The sequence below is a fragment of the Rhizopus delemar genome, genomic scaffold (assembly GCF_000149305.1).
Source record: "Rhizopus delemar RA 99-880 supercont3.2 genomic scaffold, whole genome shotgun sequence".
In the NCBI taxonomy this organism is placed as follows: Eukaryota; Fungi; Mucoromycota; class Mucoromycetes; order Mucorales; family Rhizopodaceae; genus Rhizopus; species Rhizopus delemar.
This window is the reverse complement of record NW_027137828.1, coordinates 518760-538828: the sequence shown is the minus strand read 5'-3', so window position 1 is coordinate 538828 and position 20069 is coordinate 518760. Positions and strand designations below refer to the sequence as shown.

Here is a 20069-nt window from a genome sequence, read left to right as displayed (position 1 = left end):
ACACAAGTTTTCATCTATGAAAAGAATCAAAATACAATAGTCATATCATTAAGCTCAGTTTCAATTAAAGAATTATTAAAGGACATTGATCATCATATTTTACAAAAGGAAAAGCTATCATTAACAATATTGTCTCATTTTTGTCTAAATATCGCAAAATTATCTTACAAAGTCGTTCATCTATGTCTCATGCATAAAAAAAAATATTTTTTTAGCACCAGCCCCAAATAGTAACACAAAAAAACTGGATTTGCATACAAAAAAAATAAACGCAAAAAAAGAAGAGTGCTCATTGATTATTCTGTCTGTTTTCTGATTAACAAGTAATCTCATAAAGTAAGGCTGAATGTTTATCAAAAGGTAGCTTAGAGTTACATTGTTGAAATTAGTTTAGAAAACTTTTTTATTTTCTGTCCTGAACAATAGGGGTAGGTTAAAACTTTTCCGTGTGACATTTGTTACACATGGAATTCGGAATAGATCTACCCCCTATTTTTTTTAAGCAAATTAAAAATAATGTTTACTTTTATAGCAAAAGCAAAGAAAAGAAAAGAAAAGAAAAAGGATCTTTTAATATAAAATACAACCAAATTACAAACAAGTAGTTTTTTAAATCAAAGGAATGAATTTAATAAAAAAAAGGAAGGCTGTAGGCCTTTAAATCCTACATATCTTTTATGCAGAAAACGGTTGTACAAATAAAAAAATAAGCAAGCAACTACCTTGTCTACTAAGATATAGAGTTCATTTAAAAGTATAGAAAAAACTATTATTTAAAGATTTAAAAAAGAGGGCCAAGTATAAAAGAAAGATTAATAGGTATAATCAAACAAATAACTTTTTTTTGTATTTGCTTACTCGTTAGTCTAGAATGGCTTTACTCTTTTATTTACCATCTCTTTATGGATAAATAAGTTTTTAAAGTTTTTAGAGATCTAAGAAAAAAAAAAAGAAAAATGCCTCATCAAAAATGTGAAAAAAAAGGAAAATGACTCATCAAGAACGTGAAAAAAAATATTTAAATTCTTTTTGCCAAAACTTTTTTCTTTCTTCCTTCATCAAACAATCAATCTTCTCCAAAACTGATGGCCTAAATACTTTGTCTTTTTCAAATCTAACCTTGGCTCTTATGGTCTTTTGTCAAAAACTCCTCTTCTTGAACAAAATCTTTGCTACTTTTATACTTCAAACATCTCTCTCTCTCTCTTTGGCCTCTTAAAATCTCTTGTCTGCTATTAACTTGGTCTTTAATCAATGTTCAAACATATGGCCCACATAATACATCTATTTTCTGCCTCTTTATATGGTCTCAGTTAACATCAAAAGTTGGTGTGCTCTCTTTTGTTTATCTTTCTATGGTCCTTTTGATTTCATTTGATGCTAAACGCATCATTCCATTGATTTCGATGGTTAAAAAAGAAATCATATCTTGGCCTCATAAAATGGTAAAATTATTTTTTATATAATTATTTTATTAACATTCTTGAAATAGCTTACTCTGCCTGTCTTTGTTTGCCTTGGTCAAGATTCTTTCTTTGCTCTTTTGGCTAAAAAGTAATGTTCATAATAGAATTATCCTTTTTATTAATTATTATTCTAGCTCAATAGTTATTCTCTTCTGTGTCAATATAAATGGCTCCTTTAAGGCTGCCTCTGTACTTGTTTTCTGTGTGCATGGCTCATTTGGTAGCAATCCTTTCTTGTAAAAGCTCTCTTTTGGTAGTCTCTTTATTATCTCTGTACTCTCTTCTCTTTCTATCTCTTTATGACCTCTTTGCTATGCTTCTAAAATCTGTGGCAGGATGGGACGATGATCTGCTGGAACTTGTAAGCTCTAAAGAGGAATGCGAACTCAAGTAAAGTAGCACCCGCTCTGTTCGTCCAAGTGACATACGGAAGATGTCTTAACATCCGAAGTACAGACCCGGTCACACTTTGCTTGAGAGAGGGTGATCCCTAGAAACAGGGTATATCTTTCGCAGAACATTCCAGACATAGACTTAGAACCTGACAGTGAACGGAACGCCCTTCGGGGTACCACTCATATCCTATAGACTTGAAAAAGTGTTTATAAGAGTAATTCAAGGGTGATTCTTTATTATTTAAAAAAAATACTATCTTAAAAAAAAAAAAAAAAAAAAAAAAAAAAAAAAAAAAAAAAACTATACTTTCGAAAGAGGCTATTTACAAAAAGGTTGCTACTCATCCATGGTTTATTATTTATACAATTTTAATATCAATAAATTTTCGTTTTTCTCTGTTGACGACTTCCATTTAATTTTCTACATAACTCCCTTATCCTTAAAAACAATAATTTTAATGAATGCAAACCCTCATTTAATTTTTTTAATGGCCTTTTGGCATGTAGTTTCAAAGTATTGCTTTTTATATTTAATAAAAGAAAACCATTTGATAAATTTTTCACTTAATTGTTTCAGTATAACCAACAATTCATTATTCAGACAGGAAAGTGAATATTTGTGGTCTTTAAAAAATACAAATGTATGCTTTTCAATTCATAATTTTACTTAGTATTTAATTCTTTTTCTTTGCTCTTTTAGATTGACTTGATCCTGCTTGTGATCCAGACTTTCGCTTCTTTGTTTCTTTAATAAACTTGCTATCAGAAATATCTTCATTATTTCCTAAGTTGCTGCCGCTTTCTTCTGACTCTGACACTTCTTCATCTTCTTCAACTAAAGTGTCTACCATATCTTCAGTTGTTGTAGCAATTGATTTCTTTATAGGTTCACCAGAAGCTTGGAACAAGACAGGATGCTTAGCGGAATTGTATCTATAATATGCATAGTAAGTAAGGAAAAATTGTACATTATGTTTTCTCTTACTTTCTTGTAAAAGCAGTTTTAATTTTGGTAGGAATAGTAGTCCATGCCCCTTTTGACGTGCATATCACATCACTCATTGTTTCCAGACTTTCTCTATCAAGATAATAGTTATCCATGTATTCGATTGCTTCGTCAAAGTTTTCATTGGCGATGTTTCCAAATACACGTTCATTGAGGGTAGAAATATAATTTTGCCTTATTTCGGATTTGTCACCGGATGTTTTGACTCTCATACGAGAATGTAACTCGCTTAGTAGTCTTGAGTTCTTACCAGCCTTAGAATTTTGACCAAGCCAGCTGTATAAAAAAATTAGTCATGTTTTTGTAGCAAAAATGTCCTTTTCTTACGCAGGAAATCCAGTCCTTGTTTGAAAATGACCTTCCATAAAATAAGCAGGCCTTACACAAGAAAGGATGGAATGGACAGGCATAAGTGAGTATTGTTGGGTTGAACCATGAATCATGCTATCCACCAAATCACCGTCAGCAATCGCTTCTGCAGCTTGGGCTGCTAACTCCATTTCAATGCATTCAATCTCTTTTTGACTTCCTGATTTGCATAATTGTGTTGCCTTTGAAGGTTTTGTTTTCAAATAGTTTTCCTATAAAATAATTTAGAATAATGCTCCTTTTCGCCAGCTAAATAGATCATTTACATGAATCATCAATGGAGCAAGATTATAATCATGGAAATAGATTTCAGACTTTTGGTTTAAATCTTTTTGTCTCCAGTTGGTAGAAGCAAGCAGTTCTCCAGGAATTTCAAAAGGATTTAAAATAGTATTCTTATTATTCATCTTACCCCTTTTGCAAAAAAAAAAAATAAAATAAAATAAAATAAAAATAAAAAAGCTGTGAACAATGTAAAAACAATCTTTTTTTTTTTTTGGCAACTTACACTTGTTTTGCATCGTCATAAGCCATGCTTGTTTTGTTTAAGCGATAGGTAGATAAAATATTGATTATTTGTCTGATATCATTCTGGGTTGAGGCAACCAATTCATCAATGGCATTTGGTTTGATGTCCAGTTTCTCTTTGAATGCGATAGACATGATCCTAGAGCGAATCTGAGCAGCCGGTGTTCTAAATAGACAAGATTTAGTTTGGAGAAAAAAAAAATAGCAAACACGGTCTTTACCTTTTGAACCTTGCATCAAAGCATACTCTTAATAGTGGGGCAACTTTTGGAGACCTGACATCGTTACAAATACAAATGACTGGTATTTTTGATTTTTTGATTTGGGAAGCTAGTTCAACAGCACCGCCTCTATCTCCAGCAGACATACCATCCACTTCATCCATGATCAATACAACCTTCTTTCCTTTAGGTTTTGGTTCAGCCTATCGTATAACATATAAATATCAAGCAATAACTATGTGAATAACTTGCCTCTGTTTTCTTGCTACCAAAATAAAACTCAGTCATTGTTCTGTTATCCATCATTCCTGATAAACTTTGCTCTAGAATCTTTTTACTACGAACATCACTCGCATTGAATTCCAAGGGTTCATAACCATTTGCTCTAGCTACAACATGGGCTGCAGTTGTTTTACCGATGCCTGGAGGCCCACTGATCAATACACCACGGAATGAATTGATATCTGCTTCATTTATTTTAGGCGAAGTTGTAGTATGATTCCAATTTCCGAGCCAATCGTTAATTCGCTTAACCATCTCTTTATTACCAATAATTTCCTGAATAGTCTTTGGTCTATATTTATCAGTCCATAAGTTCGAATTATTCTCACTATCAATCCTAGAATAGAAAAAGGCATGGTAAGATATGGAAAGAATGCTTTTTGATTTCTTATTTACTTTGTGTTTACAGATTGCTTTCCTTTACTAGCTGTTGATGATGCTTTAGGAGCAGCTGGCGGAGAGATAACAGGCTTCTTAATTTCCTTTGGAGCAGAGTTTTCAACAAGGTTGTAAAATCCATCTTCATCCAATACTTTTGTACCACACTTTTTAGCTTTTGCTAATTTGCTTTCTCCAGCATCTCTTCCACGCAACAAATAAGTCGTCTTACCACTTACAGCGCTTGTAACACGTCTGCAAAATATAATTAGTTCATTTACCATTTTTTTTCTTTCTGAGTGTTTTACCCTCCATAACGCATCACAATATCCTTTGTTTGCTCTTTTGTTAATGTTTCAAATTCACCAGAGATGACAAAAGTCATACTATCCAAGCAATTATCAGCGCCTACTGGTTCAGGTCGAGTACCCAGCGCTTTAGGCCCCTCACGATTCAACATAGCAAAATAACCCTTCTTCTTGGGTTTCTCTTCATTTGATTCGTCTTCTTTGATTTTTTCTTCTTTAGCCGCTTCATTCTTCTTCGTATCCTCTTTAGGGTCTGCCTTCTTTATAATCTCCTCTTTAGACTCTTCTTTAGATTTCTCTTTTTTTCCTGTTTTAGATGCTTCTTTCTTTGCTGCTTTAGGCTCTTCTTTTCTCACAATTTCCTCTTTAGATTCCTCTTTCTTTACAGAATTTTTGTTCGTAGTAGGTGTCTTGGTTTCAACAACCTCTTGCAAAATTTTTTTTGACTTTTTGATGTCTTTTGGTTTCGATTGTTCTCCTTCCTCCTCCTCAGTGTCACTTATATGTATGATAGGCTTCTTTCTCTTTGCTGCAGTGTTAATAGATTCAGACTTCTTATTTGATACAGATTTTGAACTTGAGGAAGAAGCAAAGAATGCTTTTGGATCCACTTGTTTCCTATAATTAAAGTTTTTATAATTTTTTGTTGAAGCAATATTTCAATTTTTTTTTACCCTTCGTCCTTGGCTTTTTTTGCAAAATGCTTTGATGCCACTGGTTGCTGACTATGGATAAATGTTTAATCGTTATGTACATGCTGCTTTATTGATTTCTTACAAATCATTGTCGTCGTGGTTACTGACTTCCTCCTGTGTGGCTATTTCATGAATTGTTTAGCAACGCATTATAGAACAACATTTTTATTGTAACCTGTCAATTTTCTTTTTTGACTCGCTGTTTTTGGTTCGGTCTTTTTCATTAACGTTAATACAAAAAGGAAAAGTCTTTTTTATTACATTTACGTTTTTCTGAAAATATTTCTCAATACCCATGATTTAGCATAAAGAGAGAAAGAAAAAAAAAGCGAATATTTACGCGTCAAATAAAAAAAAGACGGTCGTGTTGCTGGGTTTGTGCAAGACACAAAAAAAAAGTAAACTCCACCATTGTACACCATCAAACAACGCCTTTAGAAGAAGATAAATGTGTTTGTGATATAATAATAGTATATCAATGCGCATAATATAGTGATGTTATTGACTAATTGATTTATTTTGTTTTCTCTCTTGCCTATTAAGATGAACTTTAATAAGTGCGTCAATCTATAAACCAAAACACTCGATACTTCACCTGAATATCTAAAAAGCTATTGACCAGAAGCTTTTTTTTTTTTTTTTTTTTTTTTTTTTTTTTTTTTTTAACCAGAGTGATTGGTAATAAGAAGATTTAGAGTAGTTTTTTTTTAAGTGAACTAAGTAATGAGCTTGTAATATAAAGTGGATACCCTTTTTTACGTGCTCTTACTTCTTTTCTGAAATATGCTTAATTTAGACAGTCTTGACGAGCTAAAAAGAGCAAGATAAAGTATTTTGGTTGATATCAAGATAATTCAAGAGTAAATTCTTTTTTGGAGCTAGGAACCGTACAAGTATGTGACGAAATAGGAAGTACTATTGTGTTATCAATAATAGTCGAGATTTTTACTTATGTGTATTTAATTCATTTAAAGCTATGGTATTTAAAAGCTACTATCTTACGAAGCAATTTTCTATGCAAAAACGCGTTTACATCCTCCAATGTCAGTTCCTTTTACACTTCTACACTTCCAGATAACACTCTGCTTTCTCAAATATTGATCTATATCCGTCGTTCTAATAATTATTCACAGCATTATACACTCTCGAGTTACATTTATGGAAAGAAAAAATGCCTATCCCACTTTGACTCCCTAGACAAACAAGCTCTAAAAATATCCAACTACAGTACCGACAAGGCAGTCTCTGTCAAAAACGCTCCTTCCGTAACTCTACATTCCTTGGACCCCATCTTGTGATTAGCAATGGCCAGAATAGAATAAGGTCGCCTTGTGCGATGGCATCTCGGATGGCTCAAGGGAAAAATCATTTTCGAAAAATAAATCAATCAAATAAGATTCATCAGCTTTGGGTGGAAAGTTTGCGAGTGGCTTTGGTTTATGAATGTTTACATTTGCCTAAGAAAAAAAATTACAGTCGTCCGCTTTGAAAATTAAATCCTTTAAAGGAGGTTCTGCATCCATTTAATTTTAGGTTGAAAAATCGTATATTAGGATTACAAGGCTTACAGCAACTGAAAGATAGTCTGCAGACGGTAAACAGGTATTAACAGCTGATTGTCAACTTGTATACTGTAGAGATCAAGTACAGTGCTTCTACTCTCAATTTACTGAGCTTTTGAAAACACCGCCCGTCTTTTTGAGTAGTTTTGGGCATTTGTGTGAGGTTAAATTGCCTAGAAAAAGGAGACTGGTTTGGCCAAATGTTTGAAGCTAATTTGCCTAACCTTTTGAAAATAAATTGCCCAATAATTTGATTAACTTCTGGTCAAAATGGTTCTAAAGGTAGATTCAATATGACACTACATATAAGGCTTAAATATCGATTTTATGCTTATTTCATGATTGTATTTGGTTATTTAATATAAGTAGCACTAAAAGATTGCAGGTCATAGAATAGAAAGTGCATATATTTAAATAATGTAAATAAATAGGATGAAGGCTTTGTAGAATGATTCTAATTTAAATCAACAGCATAGTCAATCACAGACTGTTTCTATGCAAGTAACTTGAGGACTTTTTGAATAAATGCTTTAAGCTTTATGGGTGCATTTGGTATGTCGATATTTGCAGTTATGCTTCTGTACATAACACCATCGTATTTGTGGAGTTTTTCAAAATATATATTAGGTCCTGTTATAATAAGTGGATATTTAGCATAGAATAATTAGAATTAAATAAGACATAATATTACCATAGCATCGCATACAAAACATTTGATCGGTATTAGTATCTTTCATAATTTTTGTCATGCTACGACACAACTTCTTGATATCGTTTGAATTCTTACGAGATGATGTCCTATCGTTAATACCTCCTGAGAATTCTATAAGTGCCGGAGCAATAGACTTGTTTCCAATCTTAAAGAGGATGTCATCAAATTTGCTTCGATCTGTTAAATAAAACTCTCTTTCGAGCCATCCGAGCTCTATAACATCATTGTTTGAGAGGAACAATTGATTAACAAGATAAATGATTAGATAAGTTGCTGATGTCCTCTCGAGCATGGTTTTGTTTATAGGATTTTGTGGAGAACTCATCAAACCCAAACTACAGATGTGTGGATTAGCGATATGAAAATATAAATAATATGTTAGCTAATGGTTCCTTTTTGTCCTACTTACAAGTATCTGGTTGTCGCTTCGATGAAGCCAGCATCATGATGGGCAATAAGATCAAAATCACTTCGAGATCCATTCTTATAAAGTGCTTGACGTAGCATCTGCAATGATAAGGGTGCTTCATTGAGCGCATTGCTGAGCTCAGTAGCATAAGTAGACAATGTAACCGGCTCAAGTTTAGTTTCTTTAGTTATTAAATTGTAGCGGTCATTTCCAATCTCTGATTTCAATATATCTTTAGCTGATGTTGAGGATAGGTCTACAATGTTGGGTTTTTCTACTCTACTCAATATTGGAATATAATTAATCGGCTCTGTAGATGTCTGAGCATGTCCACAATGCCAAATATTTACTGGTCTGATGCGAGGTTTGCAGTTTGGTGTAAAATCATATCGGTTCCACTTTTAGTGCTACTCGGGGTTTCGTCCTCAACTTCATTCTCAGTACCTTCATCAACTTCACTGTCAACTGCTTCAACCTCTTTAAGTTCTGGAGACTTGCTTATTCCTGAAGACACCAATGCCTCTTTATCAGTATTATTGCCCAAGCCGTGAACCTAAACAAATTATAAAATTAGTCCCTTGTTTTTTGGTATAATACTTGGCGAGCTACTAGAAGCACAGACCTTTTCAGCAAGCATTATAGTATTCTTACTAGTTAATTCATTCAAAATAATGATAGTCTCCTGGCCTTGACTTTGCATGATACGGCAAATAGAACTACTGCTCTCTCTTGCATCCCAATAATCAGCATATCGTTTTCCAAACTTACTGTTTCCATCACTTCGTGTCTGTGAAAATTTAATTTATCAGAATTTGCCGCAAACGTCAGGTTCCTTTATCATGTACTTACATCAAACAAGTTTTGGGCTACTTGAGCGATTTTGGTCAACTTGTTGCTTTGTTTATTTGACAATAATGTTAAAAGATCAAGGTAATGGCTGTTTGTTGCGTGTTTAAAGCTTTGAAACGTGTCGTCGAATACAAAGTAATCCAAATTAGGGCTTGGTCCTTGTGATGCCGAGTTCAACCATCCTGCATATTTATAATCTTTTTTAATACCAAGTATATGGATTTTGCTATGTTTTTAGGGTGGCATTCTGGCGATTTAAGAAGGATGAGGATTTTACAAAAAAAAAAGTACGAACTTTAAAATATTGGGGGAGGGGCTTTCCAAAAAAAAAACAAGTAAAAAAAAGTATGCATACACTATCCAAAAATTAAAGTCGCATTTTGTAGTTTTATAGTATAATTTATATGTGATTGCGACAAGTTACAGCGACTTTAATTTCTGGAAATAGTGTATATTAGATTGGTATGTAGTTTAAGCAGTTATCAAATTGGTTTTTTGAGTGTTGGATTATGTTTCGAAGATGCCTAATAGAAACTTCCTTTGCAGCATTGATAATTATATCTTGCAATGTTTCAGTATCTTCGAACTTTTCACGTTGAACTTTACGCTTAACTAATGCCCAGAACTGTTCAATAGGATTGAGTTCTGGTGAATACGGAGGAAAAAAGATGCACTTGTAATCTCTATTTCTTTCATTGAGCATATCTTCTATTTGCTTATGGATTGGTGTATTATCAATTATAAAGTAGAAGCCTCTCATTTGATCATCTTTGTCTAAAATATTTAAAGTTTCCTGAATGAATCACATATAATGGCCAGCAGTTGTGCCTTTTGGAACGTCTTCGTTAGAAGCTTCAGGATTTTTCCTTTTTCTACTTCCCTGAACTTTTCTTACTTTTGGAGGTTGCTTTGGTACACGAATACTCTAGTTTACCACTCCTACAGATGATATAGCACCAAGAATAGTATGTGATGGTGCTTTTGTTGCAGGAGTAGTGATTACTGCCATTTACCCTCTAGGTGTCCATGCTCTACTTGCCCTCATATTAATATCAAAGCCAGCTTCATCGATAAAATACAGTTCCTTGAAAAGTCCATACCCGTATTGCTCCATTTGACGACCCATTCGAAGCGTTTTTGAACATTTTCTTTGCTTGTTCTTGCCTCAGGCCAACAAGTAATTTGCTTCATACTAAGATTACACCCATCTCTCATAAACTCGTGCATTCTGGACTTTTTAATCTTGAGACCTTCAAACTTGTTTGTGAGCATCTTGACAACATCTTGAATGTGTGCATTTGCATTATCGTCAAAAAACTCAATTAGACTTTATGCTCCTCCTGCGATCTAGACTTCGGTCTGTTTTGGCGATTACATTTTTTTTTCAAGGGTGAAAGTATCTGGATTCTCCTGTAGTTTCTTCCACCAAGTACGCGCATTACTCTCTTTGACACCAGCTTTTCGGGCAGCTGCAGCAACTGATATTACATGTTGGATCTTGTAATGAAAAAAAATTCTCCTGAAGCAAACATATATTCCATGTACTTATTTGAAGATCCCGAGTTTAGTTTCATGGTAATATCTTTGCTTTCTTCAGACTGCTCTTGATCTGGTAGTGTATTAACTTTTTATTCAAGGTACAAGTCTAGATTAACCAACTGCTTTATAGCAAAAGGATCCAACTTTTCGTCTACAACATCCATAGCTTCATTCCCATTCTCATCGTAAATATTTCCCTTGCCATTTTCTTTAAAAAATATTAGTTTTGACATATTGTATCTTGTTATAAATAAAAAGAACAATGTGAAATTAGTTCACAATTCGCGAAATTAACTTTTAAAATCCGTACTTTTTTTTTTTTGTAAAATCCTCATTTTGGCAGTGGAACGACTGTACTCCAAATCTCAAGCACAAGTGTAATACACTTCAATTTTCTTCATGCAATCTTTAATAATGTTCTATGGTTTTACATGATGTTATGATAAGTACTGTCGAACATTGCGTCGTTATTTTTACATGTTGTAGCACTACTAATCATTCATTCATTTCGTTTGGCAGTTATCAGAAAATTCAATGGCGATGAGCGAAGCGATAAACTGTCTTATGGATTTATCGAATATAAAGGATAATCAGCTTTGGAGCTTTTGGGAAACAATAGTAAGCGGGAATGCTATAAAATTACATATTTTCAGCAGAGATAGCAGTTTGGAGCAGTTCCGTGACCTCTGCTAAGCCATCTCTGCGTTTATGTGGGTTAGATTTCGCACTATCCTTAAGCATGGCATTGATTGATGCTGTCGGTATCCTCTTTCCAACAATTTGGGTACAGATGCAGAGAGTCTTCCATCCCTGTAATTCATTTTAGCTGCGTAATATAAGATAAGTGTCAATTGAATGGCGATGCTTTTATTAATTTATAACTATATATATTGTATTTTAAGCATAAACACCGTTGCATTGCCTCAAACAAAACCGATAATCATCAAAAAACCGTTATCCTCTAATCTGGATAAGATGCCCTTTAAACCCAGTTGACATGTACTTGTCCTTTTAATCACTATTGCGTTTAAGTCAATTCTCTTTGAGTGTTGTATAGCCAATGTTTGTCCCATTACAATGGTATTAATCGTCTATATAGCTTTCTTTAGTTTACTCATAAGTAACCGTTTTCAATAGTGCCACATACCAATACTGTATTTCCTTCGGATTTGAACGAAAATGATCTTTCTTGTCTGTTTACTTTTCTCACTGCACATGTTGCTTACAACGTTAGCTGTAGGGATCGTCTCTGTACGTTTAGCTTTGTACCTTCATTCTGTCCCTATGTATGGTTTGTGTTTGAAATGAAAACCTTTATCATTTCTTTATGTGTTGCTCCTCAAGTGTCTTTTGGTTGGATGTGTTAATAGTTTGATCAGCTCATACACTTGAAGTTGTGTCCGCCTCCACATTGTGGAAGGTTTTCTCACAGACGAAATTATTTGGGTTAATTTAGTAAATTATATGCATCAAGATGGTACTCCTTTAAATACAACCGCTCTAGAGTTGCTTGGCTCTATCTTTTTCACTTTGTGGAAATTCCATAGGCTGCAGCATAGGCAATGAGCTTTAGCTCTCTTCCCCTAGCCATTTCAACATTCGTTGGAGATGACTCCTTGTTCGTTTTCTCTTTCTTCAACAACCTGATCCCATATAGCCTTGCCCCTAAGTACCATATACTTGGCACATAGCTTGATTAATTTTGCTTATATATTCTCAATTGATTCCATCATATTAAATATAAATTTCCTTTTTTAATACATTTCAAACGTTTCCAGAGAGCTTGACCATATTGCTTCTCTTCAAAATTATACTTCCTCATTCGATTTCATACAAATCAAAAGAATGTATGTAAAATACACATTGCTTTATGTACGGACAACTTCCAAATTGCAAACTATGGAGTATGAAGGTGATGTACTCCATTTTATGACCTGCAATCTTTTAGTGCTACTTATATTAAATAACCAAATACAATCATGAAATAAGCATAAAATCGATATTTAAGCCTTATATGTAGTGTCATATTGAATCTACCTTTAGAACCATTTTGACCAGAAGTTAATCAAATTATTGGGCAATTTATTTTCAAAAGGTTAGGCAAATTAGCTTCAAACATTTGGCCAAACCAGTCTCCTTTTTCTAGGCAATTTAACCTCACACAAATGCCCAAAACTACTCAAAAAGACGGGCGGTGTTTTCAAAAGCTCAGTAAATTGAGAGTAGAAGCAATGTGAAAAACTCAGAACCCTGACTATGACAACTTCAATCAAGATGAAAAAGAGTGCGCCACATGAGGCATCTTCGCTCAACGTGTAATTCATGCTATCCGTCGCCTCAAAGGCCCTGTTCAACGCGCTGTTGCCCACTTTTTCGCTAACAAAGGCATTCTGGCTACCGCTATACTCAATGAGCTCTTTCCAGTCAAACAGACTTAAGTTCTACTTTTTTTTTATGATATGACTTCCTTTCTTGTGGTTCATTCCCAAACAGTGATTTATTCACAAGTTACTTCTTACTCCTCCTCTGTCCTTTTCTCTTTTTGCCCTTGCTCTTATAAGGGACCTTTTAGCTTCTTTCATGTCTCATTTGATCTGGCTTGGGCAATTATGGTGTCCTGAGATACCGCTTGCTCATTTAAGCCCTTAAATAAAAGTATTATTTAAACGTACAAAATTTAGTGAAGGAAATAATCAAGTGTAAATGAATTTCAGCTGTCTGAGTAAAATTTTATTTTTCTTTCATTTTCTTCATGTCAGCTTCAGAAAATAACAATACAAAAGGGCCAAATAGATATAATCTTACACCTGCACAAATTCAACAAAAAGAATTAGAAAAATTATTCGAAAAAATTGATAAGCCTGTGCAGATTCCTACTCCATTACCAAAAGAAAAAAACGTGATTCCGCCACCTAAGGATTTTGTTCGCAATGTGTCTGGTAAATAAAACAAAAAAAGAACCTTTTTGATTCAAATGAACTAAAATATTTGCATTCTACTCAGGATCAAGCGCTGGTGCGGGAAGTGGCGACTTTCATGTTTACAGAGCACAAAGAAGAAGGGAATATGCGCGTATGAAAAATATGGAAGATCAAGAAAGACAGGTAAAATAAGCTGTTTATTTAAATCATTAGGTATTCATGCTATATGTAGGAAAGAGAAGAAAATGAATATAAAAATAGATTGGCTCGCTTACGTGAAGAAGATGAGGAACGTACTGCAAAAAGAAGAGCAAAACGTCAAAAGCGCAATAAGAAAAAACAAGGAAAAGCTGTAGAAGAAAAAACGCAAGAGAAGAAGGAAGAGGAAAAGAAAGTAGAAGAAAAAGAAAAAAAGGAAGAGAAAACAGAAGAAAATTCAGAGAAAAAAGAGGATAAAAAATTAGAATAATAAAATGTTGTACATATCCATTTATGAAGAAGTCTTCTCCATTCTCAATTTTGAGGTGCAATGGTAACTGTAAATAAGAAATAATGAAGTACTAGTAAGTATAAAGAGGGACAGTAGCTGCTTCTTTTTTTTTACTACTTTATAATTCAGGTTACAAAGGTAAGTTGTTGAGTTTTTCTCTTATAGAAAACATGTTTGTCTTGAGCTTGTATCAAGTAATCCTTATACCTTATTCGCTTTTCTGATGCCTTCTATTACGATTTTATGCTAAATCTGAACAACAGTAATAAAACTGTACAAAGAAATATGAATGATCACCCTATTCAGACAAAAGGGGTAAAGCATCCAGCTTAACAACTTAAGCTATTAAAGTTAAAAAACAGCTTTTCCCCTTTTCCTTTCTTATTTGAACCTTGATATCCCACGTTTCCCTCTGCCTCCGATAATGGTTTTAGAACTTCATGTTTTCTAAAATATGCTGCATAAAGAAGTTGTACCATCTTCATCTTTGCATTGGTAACCTAAGTGTCGGAGATTACAATTTTCTCAATAAACCTGAGTGGCATTCACTCTCGCACTGATTGATCCTTCCTTTTTTTTTTCCACTTGTATTTTTTAATCTATGGTGACGGTTATTGATTTCTGTACTCCACCTGTTCCTGGGGAAACACATAAATATTATGGATATTCACACAACAAATATATTAAATTACCTATTGTTATCCCAACCCCACCCACTATCAATACAGTCAAACCTAACAAGTCTCAGGAACACAAAACGATACGATCTGTTGCTTTATCTGGCAACTTGGCTCTACTCAAACAATTTTTACAAATCGTACCTGATCCATTAAAAGCAGTGAACGATCCTCATCCGGCTACAGGATTAACCTGTTTACATTTTGCTGCTTCTCGAGGACATTTAAATATTGTGCAATGTTTAATTGAGGACTTTGCTGTCAGAGTGGATTCTGTTGATCGAGAAGGAGAGGTATGAGTTTTACATAAAAATACAAGGCAGTTTTTCTTATTTTTAAATAGACTGCTTTATTAAAAGCGGCTTATAACGGACACTATCATGTAGTTCATTATTTACTTGACAGTAATGCCAACATTCACCAAAAGGATAAAGATGGTTGGACTGCACTTCACAATGCTTGTTCAAGAGGTTATTTTAGAATAGTACGCTTATTGGTCGAGAGGAAAGCTAAAGTGGACGCAAGGAGTAAAATGGGTCATACACCTTTGAGTAAGTTCCCAAGTAGAATTTTCACACACACACATACACATTTGGAAAGAGCGTTAATAACAGTATTTTTATAGTCAACGCGGCTTCGAAAGGCTATATGTCTATCGTTGAGTATTTATTGGATGAAGCACACTCAAATCCATTAATTAAAAATAATTTTGGAGAAGCTGCTTATGATGTGAGTGCGGCTGCGGGTGAATCTTATATTTGCGAAATGCTTGAAAGAGCAGGTCGTAAATGGTGGCACCTTCAACACACAGAAGGTAAATCTTAATATGTGTCTTTGTGTATGAGACCTAATACATATTAGGTATGCTGAATCCAAGTAATAAGCGTGCTTCGATGTTTGGCGCAGTTTATGATCTACTCGAATTCCATGTTACTGTGATTGTGATCTTGCACGAAAACGAGCGATCAACCTCCCTTCTCGGATTATCACGCCCTCAATTTAGCGAGCAATACCTTACCAAGAACGATACACGTGGTCCCTGGTCCCTTCATCCGACCGGAGAACCGATGACAAAGGAGATGGTCACTTTACCAGAGACAACGACCAACAATCACCGCATATCGACTTTATCCAATTGGTTTTGGTTGACTGATTGGCAAATTGATTATTCAAACCCTCGAGTAGACCCAACATCCGGATGGCAGTATGCTCGTTCATTTGAAGATGAGGAAGCCCTTTGGACACCAGTGGCACCAACAAGTGGATATCATTGGGTAAGGCGTAGAAGATGGGTACGAGTGATGAAAAGAAGAATGGATTTGACAAAGGGAAGTCATCGTGGAGAAAATACGACGGTGGTTAGTGAGGATGATGATGAAGAGGAATCGCAAGCTCCAGATTATTTGATGCAAGCAGAAGTAATTACTCAATCTATTCATACGGGCGATGATAAAGAGTTGTTGAAGGAAAATAGTGTCAAGTATCAAGAAGCCATCGGTATATTGTCTAATGCAATGCAAGGTAAATAACTGAATATTTGGTTTCAAACACTAACACTGATCATTAGATGATGACAATGAATTTAGAAAGCATCAAGCCTCTATATTGATCAAGTCTTATATGACACAAATTGAAAAGATAAACAATACAATCACAAATCAATCTTCAGCTGACGATGATTCACAAGAACCCATTGGACTAAATTATACAAGTGAAGATGACAATAACAGTAATTCCTGGACAAATCCTGAAGTAGAAGAAGGAGAAGATGACTGGTCTCCAAAGTATGTTTGGGAATCTGATGCACAAGCCAAGGCATGCAAAGTGTGTGAAAGAAAGTTTGGTTTGTTATTGAGACGTCATCATTGTCGAAAGTGTGGTTCTGTATTGTGCGATAGATGCTCACCTTGGAAAGTATTCCTGAACTCTTCTGATATCTTGCAAGATCCTCAGGGCCCCTTGGAATCATTGACCATTCTTGCTTCTCGTCCTCAACGTGTATGTGAAAGATGTTATCATCATAATGGCTATGAGCAACCTTAAAAGAGAGATACCCTATATATAATATCTTATGTTTAATCTGCTTCCTAAGTAAGGCAAGTGATACAACACATTCCAAGTCAAAGCAAAAGAATCATTTTCTTTGTTAATAATAATAACAATAATAAACAAAGCCTTTTTTTTTCTTTGTTTTTCATCGTTTTTTCCATTTTCGTTCTTTATTTTTCATTGTATACTTTAAGAAAATAGCAGAGTTTGTTGTATAAACAATCGAATTACTCAAAACAGATAAAGATTGCTTTAAATTATCCTCAAATAGCAGTAGATATGAATGATAGTATAATAAATGAAGACGAATATCTCAACATTTTGTCTCAAAATCCCATCTCTGGTTCAATAGGCTGATTAAGAGGGAATGTAAGGTTCCTATGCTTCAAGAAGATGATGCTAGCTGTCATACTGAATCGTATGCAATATGATGAAAAGAAGGGCATGGTATTCGGGATCATAAGTACTGGCGAGCTGAAAGTTCTGATTTAAACACTTAGTGCCTATTTGGTGGGTTCTAAAGACAAGGTAAACGAAAATAGGCCTCAATTGTTTTTATGGAAAATCTAAAATTGGTGCTTCAAGCAGTTCTGGAAAGAATAGACGTCTAACTTGCTAAACGTCTAGTGAGGAGTATATATAATGATATCAAGTGATAATTAATAACAAAAGGAAAAAAAAGTAAATTTCTTGCATCTAATACTTGTTCAATTGTTTTTAAATACTATTATTACAGAAGCGTGATGATGAAGTACGCATTGTTGTCTGGGCTAAAAATGAAAATTCAGACAAGTATCTTTGCATTTGTAAAAAGATGCAGCTGGTAGTAATATTCCAGTTAAAAGAATCATGATTGATTGTAGCCAGGTTGAGGTATCAGATATTTGTAAAGTCTTTTTGAGTTAATCAATATTTTGCTGTATCATTGGAATATGAAAAGAACATAGGAAAAGCAAATAAAACCAAATGCCATCGTTGTTAACATACAATAAAAAGTGTACAAGCACATGTTACAGCCAGAGCTACTTTAAATATTAGGATTATGTTATCAGCCCTGATTCTTTTGAAATGAGCTCTTTCTTAGAGCTCAGTTATTAATACGAATGAAAAATAATTATGTGATCATCCTTGGAGAAAAGATGCGTCTTTGTTACCAATAAATATTCGTGTGGATAAAATGGTCTACATTCTCTCACAAATTGCATTATTGGTTATCGCCAAAGCGCTACATGTGTTCGATTTAGTGCAAAAAGGAATGTTTTCATCAAGAAAAAAAAAGAGCGGATGGTATTAATATGGACAAAACAGTTTATATGGTCACTGAAAGCACAGATAATGTAAATCAGTTTATTTAAGTACACATTTGGAGTAGTCTTTTAGATATGAGTTCTTTTCTGATCTTATTCTCAGTTAAACTATTACTTGCCAGAATAACTATCTTTCTGGTTGTTCATGTCCTGATCAAGTTGGATTATACAAGTATATCTTTCTTGTTTCAAGTATAAGTAGACTCCTTACTCTGCAAGAAAAGCTAATTTTTCAAACAACATCAATGAAGAAGAAGCAGTGGCTGATTTAGTTGATAACAACAATATGAAATGACAAGAAGTTTATAGCAACGTTACCTTTAGATTATTAAACAAATCTTCTTTTGAAAGGTACAAAAACAATTCCGAAATATTGAACAGCATAAAGTTTGATTAGAATCTATGGCCATGCCATCTCCCCTAACTCGGATCCTAATGGATAAAACCAAAGACGTATAGTTTAGCCTCTCTGTGACAGCTCAAAAAAAAAGGGGGGGAGGATATTTAAAGATGCTCTGATCGGTCAGTTTCTGTGGAAGATGTCTCCGATATTTGGGCTCCAAACTTAAAGTACTTGAGGAAGCATTTATAGTGTACTTTGTTTAAAGAAAGGCGAGACTACTAATATAATTAATACCATTAGCAAGCAACTATTATACCCAGATTCCAAATCAGTAACTGGATTCAAAATTGGTTTTTTGGTCTTGTACGATTACAATAGTAACGAAATTGATCTGTAGTAGGTGAAGTTGCAATAAACTCTTTTGACCAAAACAGAAAAATCGGCAATGAAAGCAAAGCTTCACGAGATTCAAAAGGCATTCCGGATCTCTATGTTATTTCTAATCTTAAAAATAATTATGGTTGGGCAGTCCAAATAGCTAGATTGGATCGCTATCAACAGTAAATCTGATCGTGCTGATTTATATGTTGGTATTCCTCGGTCCGAATTCACGTTCCCAGAAAACGCTTTCAAACAAGATAATTTCAGTAATGCTTTTCATGTATTATACACATTAATTGCAAGCATTTGTATTTATTTATAATAATAACAATATATTAACGTTCTTACGTTAGAATAATTTGGAAAGTCAAGTTAATAACATTTTGTATTACCATGATGATGTCGGTTTTTCTGGGCACTTCTTTAGGTGACATTTTGAAAAAAAATTAAACAACTATCTTTATCCCCTCCTCACTGCAGTACAAGCAAAGACCATCATTTTACACGCCACCGCGCAAAAAGAGAACGTTATCTAATATATTTAGTAATTTAGTTGATGGAAATCATATGAAAAGTATATTGAAGAAGTTTTGGTAATTTATGTTGGTAAAATACGTAAAAATGTAAAGCACAAACAATGTAATGATAACACTAATGAGTTTGTGTGGCATCAAGATAATAGCATGTGGGGTTAATAAACTTACTGAGGAAATTATAGAAAATAGTAATAAAATCTAACAAGGCAAAAAATAAATAAAAAAAAATAAAAATAGCTTATTTTGCTTTTGATTTAAAAATGAAGAAGATTTACATAAAACAGATTATTTAGAAACATAGACTTGAGATGGGAGAAGTGTTTGATTATGACCGAATAATACATTTTATGTTTGATCTTTAACTTTATTAGACTACTTACTAATTCATAATAAAGTTATATTTGATCAGAATAAATGAGATGTGGTCCTGTTTAATTTGGTTCAAAGACTTACAGGTAATGCATTATCATTTCTAGCATTAAACTTATATGAATTAACATTTAGAGGAATCATTCGTATTTTAGTAGCTCTAAATACAAAAAATTCATTTTGCAATATTTCCATGAAGCAATGAATTTATTCAGGACAATGCTCTCTCTTTCTTTCTTTTTGTTCTCACGATCTGCCATAGAAGGTATTCTCATTT

The 20069-nt window shown here is 33.9% G+C and overlaps 7 protein-coding genes across 7 annotated transcripts; 4 read left to right on the top strand and 3 right to left on the bottom strand.

Moving 5' to 3' along the window:
- Positions 1-1442: 1442 nt before the first annotated feature.
- On the top strand, positions 1443-1706 carry RO3G_02419 (uncharacterized protein; the record flags this gene model as incomplete). The annotated part of the gene is made up of 3 exons (XM_067657010.1): positions 1443-1445; positions 1493-1554; positions 1601-1706. The coding sequence occupies 3 exons, from the start codon at positions 1443-1445 to the stop codon at positions 1704-1706; spliced, it is 171 nt and encodes a 56-aa protein (XP_067513111.1).
- Positions 1707-2535: 829 nt separating this feature from the next.
- RO3G_02418 (uncharacterized protein) lies at positions 2536-5945 on the bottom strand (the record flags this gene model as incomplete). Its single annotated transcript, XM_067657009.1, has 12 exons — positions 2536-2794; positions 2847-3143; positions 3195-3448; positions 3503-3650; positions 3745-3930; positions 3986-4188; positions 4331-4559; positions 4664-4900; positions 4954-5571; positions 5628-5678; positions 5731-5770; positions 5942-5945. The coding sequence occupies 12 exons, from the start codon at positions 5943-5945 to the stop codon at positions 2536-2538; spliced, it is 2526 nt and encodes an 841-aa protein (XP_067513110.1).
- A 2732-nt stretch (positions 5946-8677) lies between these two features.
- Positions 8678-8968, bottom strand: RO3G_02417 (uncharacterized protein; the record flags this gene model as incomplete). Its single annotated transcript, XM_067657008.1, has 2 exons — positions 8678-8884; positions 8954-8968. 2 exons carry the CDS (start codon positions 8966-8968, stop codon positions 8678-8680), a joined length of 222 nt encoding a protein of 73 aa, XP_067513109.1.
- A 666-nt stretch (positions 8969-9634) lies between these two features.
- Positions 9635-9940, bottom strand: RO3G_02416 (uncharacterized protein; the record flags this gene model as incomplete). Its single annotated transcript, XM_067657007.1, has 1 exon — positions 9635-9940. One exon carries the CDS (start codon positions 9938-9940, stop codon positions 9635-9637), a length of 306 nt encoding a protein of 101 aa, XP_067513108.1.
- A 3531-nt stretch (positions 9941-13471) lies between these two features.
- Positions 13472-14109, top strand: RO3G_02415 (uncharacterized protein; the record flags this gene model as incomplete). The annotated part of the gene is made up of 3 exons (XM_067657006.1): positions 13472-13658; positions 13723-13823; positions 13873-14109. The coding sequence occupies 3 exons, from the start codon at positions 13472-13474 to the stop codon at positions 14107-14109; spliced, it is 525 nt and encodes a 174-aa protein (XP_067513107.1).
- A 622-nt stretch (positions 14110-14731) lies between these two features.
- On the top strand, positions 14732-16850 carry RO3G_02414 (uncharacterized protein; the record flags this gene model as incomplete). The annotated part of the gene is made up of 5 exons (XM_067657005.1): positions 14732-15100; positions 15151-15358; positions 15433-15621; positions 15669-16328; positions 16375-16850. The coding sequence occupies 5 exons, from the start codon at positions 14732-14734 to the stop codon at positions 16848-16850; spliced, it is 1902 nt and encodes a 633-aa protein (XP_067513106.1).
- A 386-nt stretch (positions 16851-17236) lies between these two features.
- On the top strand, positions 17237-17757 carry RO3G_02413 (uncharacterized protein; the record flags this gene model as incomplete). The annotated part of the gene is made up of 4 exons (XM_067657004.1): positions 17237-17274; positions 17357-17384; positions 17593-17662; positions 17720-17757. The coding sequence occupies 4 exons, from the start codon at positions 17237-17239 to the stop codon at positions 17755-17757; spliced, it is 174 nt and encodes a 57-aa protein (XP_067513105.1).
- Positions 17758-20069: the final 2312 nt, after the last annotated feature.